Genomic DNA, 8,765 nt, shown 5'->3' on the forward strand with positions numbered 1-8,765 from the left:
ACTTTCCTGGTCTCATCTGCAAAATAAGACAAATGCCTTCCCATGGGTCATCTTGGTGCATAGCACGTATTCTTCCACCTAGAAGACATTCAGCAAATAAACAAGATGGGCTGCTAGCCTTGCATGTACTGCTATCATTATCAGGATATTTCGGTATGCTGTGCCTGGTGTTGAGGTTCTGCATAGAAGAATAAGACACAACACATGCCCTGGAGAAGTGCAAAAGGGAGTAAAGTTAGAGGAACAAACTGGAGGAATCCCACGTGACACAATGGACCCCATCACCCAGACACCACTCAGAAGTTTCTTAGCCAGTGTTGCTATCCCCCCTTTTGGCTGCTTAGATACTGCCCCAACCTTCAGGATCCAGCTGGATCCACAGCCTTCTGGGAGCTGCCACTGAGTACTCAAGCCTGTACTCTTTCTAGTTAGTTAGATAATTACAGCTCAATTCTGGAAGATCCAAAATAGTAGTTCAATGTAAACTTTATGAACTCATAGTTCTTTCTGTCATTTTGAGGTTTACCCAGTCCAGAATCTCATACACCCTACTACCTATTTGAGTATTTGAGTTTGGAGACAATGAGCACCCATGATCTCAAATGGTACATGCCTTTTAGAAGTGACACTAAGGCTGAAGCCTATGGCAAATGCCTTAGAAGTAGGTGGACACATGGAAGATGGTGAAGGGATGAGAAATATGGAGGATGGAGGGACAGATGAATGGACAGATGTGGTGATAGATGAGCAGATGGACAGATGATGGATGGACGGACAGATGGATGGGTGAGTAGATGGATAGATGGATGGGTGAGTGGATGGACAGATGGGTGGGTAGGTGGGTGGATGGATGGACAGATGGATGGGTAGGTGGATGGGTGGGTAGGTGGGTGGGTGGATGGATGGATGGATGGGCAGATGGATGGGTGGGTGGATGAATGGGAGGATGGAAAAATGCTTTCCCCACAAGTGTGCCATCTATGCTCAGTCTCTGTGACAGTGTAGTTAAGTCAGTTCATGTTTCTCTTGTCCCCCAAGTACCAGTGAGTACTTCACGCAATGTACCTAAAAGATGTAGGCAGAGTGGGCTGAAATCTGGAACATTTTCCTGAGGCCAGTACAAGCAGACCTTCTTGTGTTTCTTCCTCCCTGACCACCACAATCAGCTGTTGTTGGTGGTGAGGAGAAAGAGAGCTTTCTCCTCAGCCCAGCACACTTGCTCACAGAGCCGCCTTGAGAGTCCTGGGGACGCATCAGATGCCTCGTATGTGGCCCGTGAGTAAACATTACCTTCCCCGGCCTTTTGCTGGGTCCCTGTATCCCTTGGTGGTACCTGGGGAGATAGTTCTCTTTCTGTGGGCCAGGCAGTCAGGAGGGAATAGAGCTCAGAGCTTCTCTCAGCCTGCGCAACTTCACCTCAGGACCTGCAGGCCCACACAGGGTGGTTCTCGGTGGAGAATCACCTTGTTCTAAGGTAGGGAGTAGGTGATGGACAAACAAAGCCTTCAGAGGCAGCCTACCTGGACTCAAATCCTGGCTCAGTCACTGAACCAGCTGAGAACCTGGAGGAAGCCACTTCAACAACTTGGGACTCAGATTTCTACAAGGCTTGGTTGGGAGTAAATGGAATGTTACCCAGATTCCCTTCAGTAAGTCACAGCATGAGACGTTTCTTCAGAACTACGTAGAAAGGGCTGGAAAGCTTTGGCAGCTGGCGACAGTGCACTGTCTCTGTCTGTCCAGGATGGGGCCTCCGCTCTGCTCTTCTGGCTGCTGGTGGCCAGGCTGAGTCCTCGTGCCTGTGGCCATGAGACTCCTTCCCAGGAAAGTCAACGAACCCCAGCGAACCTGTCCACCCCTTCGGCCTTCCTGAACAATTCCTACCTGGCCTTTAACCTGTACAAGCAGATGGTGGCCAAGCACCCTGATCAGAACTTCATGTTCTCCCCACTGAGCCTCTCCATCCCCCTCACCCTGCTAGCTTTCCAGGCCCCGCCAGAAATCCGCACCGAGGTCCTGGAGGGGCTGGGGTGGGGCGCCGCCCAGGTCCCTGAAGACAGGGTCCATGAACACTACAGTGAGCTCCTGCTCTCCTGGCTGCCGCCCCCTGGGCAGTGCCACCTAGACACGGGCAGCATGCTGTTCTTGGACAAGAATATACACCTGATACGCAAGTTTGCTAACATTGCCCAGAGTCTGTACCACACAAAGGCCTCCCTTATCCCCTTCAACAACTACAAGGCAGCCCAGGAGATGATGGACAGCTTCATCAGGAAGAAGACACAGGGCAACATTGAGAAGCTGGCCCAGACAACAGGGCCCAACGTTGTCTTGATTCTGGCCAATTATATGTTGATTACAGGTCAGTCACTCTGTTTCGATCATTTAGACAGCTTTGCAGTGTGTCAGAAAGCTAACATTCACCTGGCTTGCTGGCCCGCACTGCACCCCCAACTGCCTCTTCAAAACCTTATTCTGGCAAGGAACTCGTCTCACTTACCCCTCCCATCACCTGAATATTCAAACTCTAGTTTCCTGCCCAGCTCTCTCCTTCCCATCACAACTAGTCCTGAGAGGTGGGCCTTCAGCACAGCGGCCAGTTATGGAATCTGTGGGGCCTGGCACACAATGAATAGCCGGGGCCCCTTGTTCAAAATTTACATCTCAATACAGTGGCACTGACCCCACTCAAGTCCCTGTGACAGCTCAGGTCACACCTCCTGAAGCCCACCCTGCCTGCACCGGCTCCCAGACCCCATCCTCCCCAGCAAGCCTTGCTTCCGGCCCGTTACTCACCTCAAATTGTTTGAGCAAGTCACTTCTTACCCCAGCCCCCACAAGAAACCCCCAGGGACCTGCGCCTCCTCCTACTGTCACTGCCTTGTTCGCTGCCTGTCATTTGTTTTGCTCACCTCTCCTTCTGTTTCCCATAACTCCTCCTGCGGGCCCAGCATGGCCACCCTGCTTATCCTGCCTCTGCCACCTTGGCACGTTTCCCTGTCCTGGAGCACCCCCTGACTCTGGTATTCCATGGGGGTCTCCTTCAATCATCTTATTCTACTCTACCACCCTGGGGTGAGCTCCCTCTGGGAGCTGGTGACCCTTCTGTATACTGAAGACCAGTTGCCCAGCAACTCACACTTGGCGCAAGCTCCGAGCGCTGGCCCCTAGCCATCTGGTCACCTTCATGCAAATGTCCAAAGAACATCTCAGACAACTTCTGGTGTCCTGGGAATATGCCAAACCATTCCTGCTGGCCACAGGACCTTTGCACATACTTTTCTCCCTGAGATATTCTGCCTGACGCTCCATGGCTCACTCCCTAACCCGCTAGGTTTTTATTCCATGTCACCTTCTCAGGGAGGCTTCATCTGAAATCTCAGCCCTCCTTCCCTGACATTTCTTTCCTCCTTTTGCATCATTTCTCTCCCTAGCACTCACCACCCTTCTACCATCCCCCCACCTCCCCAGTGCATCTCGTTCCTTGCTTTCCCTGGTACATTAGCTCCCTGCAGACAGGGGTCTTTCACATCCAGCTGTGCGGCCTGCATCACTGTGTCCCCTGGCACACACAGCATCTCCCAGGCATCGTGCCTTCTGCTACGACGCCAGCGGTCTCTCCTAACACTTGTCATCTCTTATCAGTGGAATGGAAATACCGCTTTAACCCAAAGTTCACCAAGATGGAAGCCTTCCATCTGAAGGAAAATTTCCTGATCCCCGTGTTCATGATGCAGCGGCTGGGCTGGTTCCAGGTCCACCGCCTGAACCACCTGCACAGCGACCTGCTCCGCCTGCCCTTCAGCTGCAACATCACCGCTGTCTTCATTCTCCCCGACTTGGGGTTGCTGAAGCAGGTCGAAGAGGCACTGATGAAGGAGGATTTAAACACGTGGACTCAGCCCATCCCACCAAGGTAAAGCCCGGTTCCCTCGTGCCTGCAGTCCCCTCTCAGCTTCGGCAGCTGGGAGACAGAGACCTTTCTGGTTTGGAGGTGCAAGACGCAAGAGGCTGAGGCTGGACCACACCCTAGTTAGCAGGAAGAGCCAGCCACCACCCCTGGCCTCCCTGGCATGAGACGGTAGCACTGTGCCTGCAGAATAAAACTTTCATCACCATCGCCCTTGTCCCCATCAAATCATCATTCCCTTCTTCTTTGGAGAGGGTTACCTCCACCCGAGGACTCCAGAGCCGAGGCAGCTCTAAAGGAGGGAGCGATGTTAACTTAGCTTTGGCCTGAGCATGACACGCTTTGTAACAGCAGACAGATAAGCGAAATGTGGCCGGGCGGTGACCAGCCACAGGTCCCTCTGTGCACACTCGGATGCCTTGTTGTGACCGGCAGACGGCCGGGCTGCTCACGCTGGGTCTCAGCCTTCGGCCAGAGGCCCGGCCCCTCCCGGGCTTGCTCTCCTCAATACTGGAGGCCCTGCAGCTCTACTGAGGCCTGTGAACCAGCATCTTTGGCTTCCCCTGGGCCTTTGTCAGAACTGTGGGCTCTCAGGCCTCACTCTCACCTCCCGACTCAGAGCCTCCAGTTGAACAAGACCTAGGGGGTTCACAGGCAGGCTGCAGAGCTGCCAGACTCCCCCAACGTGACCAACTCCCAGGTGGCAACTGGGTGTGGTATCCCCAATACCTCCCTGTGCCCATCATCTGAGCATACCCTGGGGAGATGCTAGACTGGGGCGCGGCTGTCCTGTGCATTAGGGGATTTTCAGCAGCCCCCCGGTAGCACACTCTCCTCCTCGCTGTCATGACTATCACAAATGTCCCTGGACATGGCATATGTCCCCTGGGGGGCAGCACCCTTGTCCCAGACCGTGTGTCCAGGTGTGGCTGTGGCTCCTGCACCTTGCCTCGGGTCTCCCACCACGCCCTGACATAAGAGCTCAGGCTTTCACCCCAAGAGAATTTCTCACTGCCAGTGCCTTGCCTCCAGAAAGGACTGGAAGGCCCCTGAGCTCATGGTGGAAGGAGGGAAGTCAAAGTGGGGAAGACACCATCTCAATACTTGGTCCCCACAGCTGTGTGGGTTCAGTCTCGCTCTTTCCAACTGTGTGATGTTGGGTGAATCAACTTCCCTGACTACATTTTCTCGCATGTAAAGTGGGTGTGTTCTGCACCCAAGCCCAGGATAAAGTAAAAACGCCGAGCAAAGTGTCCAGTCTGGGACTGTTTGTTGAAGACACCCATGAGACCCCCGACGCTGCCTGACCCCATCAAGCCCTCGCAGCTAGCAGCTAGTAGCCTGTGTTCTTTCAGCTGTTTTCTCTCCAAGCAGCAGGAGGAGGCTGTTCATGCCCAAATTCTCCTTGTCCTGGCGCATGCAACTGGACCAGCTCCTGCCTGAGCTGGGCATCTGGAAAATATTCCGACACTTCTACAGCCTCTCGGGGGTCGCAGCCCAGACCATGCCCATGAGGGTCTCCAAGGTCAGTGGAAGCCCCCAGGGTCTGGGCCACTCTGTCACCTCTTCTTTCTTTCCTATCAAAGCGCACCCGGTGCTGGGCCCTCGGGCACCCTGAGCCCCCACCTCTAGAGGCTCCCCAGACAGTGCAGAAGTCAAAGTGGAAATGGTGGTGACTTGAGGACAGGCTACGTGAAGCCAGGAGGTCCCGTGTCCCTCTTTCCCGAGCTCCCCACTGAGGCAAGCACCCCTCCTGCCTGCCTGAGATGCTGGGGAGCCCCTGGGGGGTAGGGGAGGACAGCAGCTCGTGGCTGAGAAAGATCAAGTTAGAGTCTGGGAGCGGGCAGAGGCTGGCTGCAGTGTCTGAGGGTGTGAAACAGCACGCGGCACTCAAGGCAGCGCTCAGAGAGGACACGGGAAAGCGGAGGGGAGGACAGGAGAGGTGCTCGAGAGGGGGCCTGGCCTGGGGGTGGGGATGGAAGACAGAGGAGATGGACCCTCCGAGAGGCAGCCCCCTGGGGATCCCAGGAGCACAACAGAGAGTCTCAGGAGCAGAGGGGGTCTGGCGTAGAGGAGGTTGGGCGCCCTTCTCCTCGTGGGGTGAGGGGAGGCCAGCTACAGAGCCCCTGGGGAGAAGCAGCACCCTGGATCCTTAGAGATGAAGAAACTGAGTCTCCACCAGGGCCAGGGCGCCCAGTCCCATGTCCAAGCAGGACGGAGCAGGCAGATTCCAAGTTGGCGGGGTCTCCCCACCCTGCCTCAGCAGCGCCCAGCGGGTCTGAGCTCAGACGAGGGCCAGGGCGGTCCCCGCTCAGGTCAGCACTGGAGCTCATTCCTCCCAGGCAGTGCAAGTGGCCATGCTGACCGTGGATGAGAAAGGGGCAGAAGAGGAGGACATCACTGACTTCCAGTTCCTCCCCAAGGCCTTCCTGCCCCACCTGCGTATGGACAAGCCCTTCCTGTTCTTAATTTTCGAGGAAAACAGTCGCAGTCTCCTGCTCATGGGAAAAGTGATAAATCCTTCGATAAACTTAGAGCCAGTTGACTAGAGGACACACCTGACCACCAGCGCCCCATCCTCCCCCGCTGTGGCTGCTCTGGGCCCCTCCCCCTGTACCTCAGTCCCTGCCGCTCAGATGAGCAGGCCAGCCCAGGGCAGAGGTCGGACACAGTCACACTCATGGCCCGCAGGCCCTCCTGGAAGGGCGTGCGGCCTGCATCCTGCCACCACCTTCACACCCTCTGCCTCATCCTCCCACAACCCTCGCCCACCCCCCCCCCCACCCCCCCCCCCCCCCCCCCCCCCCACAGCTGAGCCACAGTCCTCTGGGGAGTCCTCTCAATAAAGCAGCAACTGACAACCTGCGTGAGGCTGGGACTTGGGGACCCAGTATAGCCTGGGAGGCTGGAGCACCAGTCAGGAGTCAGCATCAATGATGTGCTCCAGGTGTCGTGCTGAGGCGGCAGGATGCAGGAGAAGGAGCCCCACCTCCGAGACCACCCCACCAGGTTGGCACCCCACAGGTTGGCCACCCTGCACCCTCCCAGTGTGGAGCCAGCTGTCATCAGTGCTATGCAGTCTGCACGCTGCAGAGAGGACACGTGCCCTCCCCAGGAGGCCTTGGGAAGGCTCCACTCGCTGCGGCAGCAGCCCAAGTCAGCTCCCGGGGAGAGGGGTGTCCTCTAGCAGAGAGCGGCGGCAAGTATCTGGAGTCCTGGACCTGGGTCTGTGCTCCCGGTGGTTCTGTTACCGAGTGACCCCGATATGAAATGGGTGGGTCTCACCCTGCGCTTGAAGAGACTGATAATGATACTCAGCTGCGGTCACACACAAAAGGGGGAGAAGGGGGCTAGTTATAAAACAAGCGGGGGTGAAGAATAACTCGGGGAGAGGGGCGGGAGACGCACTGGTGGGTGCATCTCACCAGCCCCACTGAGCTGGAATCCCAGCGGCCTGCTGAGAGCCGGCAGGAAGCCAAGAGACCAAGAAACCAAGCACCATGAGAGCCAAAAGCCGAGAGCCAATGGTCAAGAGCCCCCCGAGACCCACTGTCTGGTCTTCCACCACACCCGGCTGCCGACCTCCGGCCTCGGCTCCCAGCCCCCTCCCTTCGGTGATGATGGGGTCTGCAGTGCCGGTGTCTTGGTGGCCTTGGTCTGGGGTGCGGGTGGCGTCCACAAAGCCTGCGGAATTTGTCCAGGGCTCTTCCGCCTAACAGTTCCATAGCCTCTGCGTGGCCGCACTGACCTCCACAGCGCCCAGCGTCCCGCTCTGGCCACTGCCTCCTGCTTGTCGGCTCACTCCGTCTGCACCCCACGCCTGCCTCCCCAAAGCCCCGTAGGGACACGTCAGTCAACGGGCCCCAGGTCACACCTCGTGGTGCACCCCTTGTCCCAGGGGCTCACGCAGCCGGTTCTTGAAAGGAGCCTCACACTGAGCGCCCCCGCCTCTGGATGTGTGGGGCTCCCACTCTCTGAAGCCTTCAAACCTCCATTTACAGCCCTTCACTCTTCTCAGAACCCCCAATACCTCCAGCCCCAAATCACTCTCTGGTGAAGACCCAACTTCTTTTCTTAACTGTCCAGCCCAGCACACTCTCCCCGCCCCCTTCCTGTACCCGGGCAGCACGGGGTGCGGGCTGTGCTCTGAGCCCCACATCTCTGGGATCCTGTGATGTCTTAGTTCAACGCAGGCCTTCAACCCCCAGAGTTAGGGGCCCCCTAGGGTAACATTTAGATCTTTATGAAGTCTTTATCAGGGCCTTTACCACCACCCTCCACATCTCCCCCCATCCCCAGTTTATCTGTGCTTTAAAAGCCTTTCTTAATGTGAGAAATACGTGGAGGCTAAAAACGAACTACACACACACACACACACACACATAAAATTTAAAGATTTATTTATGCATACAGAACTGGGGTACAGGCCAGAGTTGCAGGGGTGGTGAGAGGATTCACCAGAGACAGGGTGGGGAGCAGAACAGGCAGATGGATGAAGTACACTGCTGAGGGGAGCAGCGGACAAGACAGGAAAGGTCTGCTGCACCCTGTGGGTCAGCTCCCGGCCGGGGATGGGGCTTGTGCTGAAGCGGCCGCGGCCAGCTTTGTAGTGCTGTGCTCTAACCCGTTGCGCCACCACGGAGGGTCCAAACTATAGATTTTTAACCCGAGCACCCTTGCTTTGTCATAATTAACAAAAATGTTTACATTAATCTATTTCCTCCCATATTCTAAGTAGCAAGAAGCCCGAGCAGACCGTCAGCAACCAGCCTGGAGATCTGTCCGCTACCAGTTCATGTGGCTTTTTCATGTCACAGATTGACGGGGCTGCTCACTCTCCCCCAGTGCCTAACAA

General features: G+C 56.2%; 1 protein-coding gene across 1 annotated transcript; it reads left to right on the top strand.

The window, feature by feature from the left end:
• The first annotated feature begins 1,059 nt into the window (after window positions 1-1,059).
• Window positions 1,060-6,459, top strand: LOC101629460 (alpha-1-antitrypsin-like). Its single transcript, XM_004682030.1, has 5 exons — window positions 1,060-1,074; window positions 1,744-2,362; window positions 3,646-3,916; window positions 5,285-5,435; window positions 6,253-6,459. Exons 1-5 carry the CDS (start codon window positions 1,060-1,062, stop codon window positions 6,457-6,459), a joined length of 1,263 nt encoding a protein of 420 aa, XP_004682087.1.
• The last annotated feature ends 2,306 nt before the right edge of the window (window positions 6,460-8,765 follow it).

This window comes from Condylura cristata, unplaced genomic scaffold (genome assembly GCF_000260355.1).
Source record: "Condylura cristata isolate star-nosed mole 26May11 unplaced genomic scaffold, ConCri1.0 scaffold00013, whole genome shotgun sequence".
NCBI lineage: Eukaryota > Metazoa > Chordata > Mammalia > Eulipotyphla > Talpidae > Condylura > Condylura cristata.

Excerpts from the sequence above, each read along its gene's own strand:
- LOC101629460 (XM_004682030.1), top strand. Across the intron at positions 3,917-5,284 it reads ACTCAGCCCATCCCACCAAG|CAGGAGGAGGCTGTTCATGC; the intron begins GTAAAGCCCGGT and ends CTCTCCAAGCAG. Across the intron at positions 5,436-6,252 it reads TGCCCATGAGGGTCTCCAAG|GCAGTGCAAGTGGCCATGCT; the intron begins GTCAGTGGAAGC and ends CATTCCTCCCAG.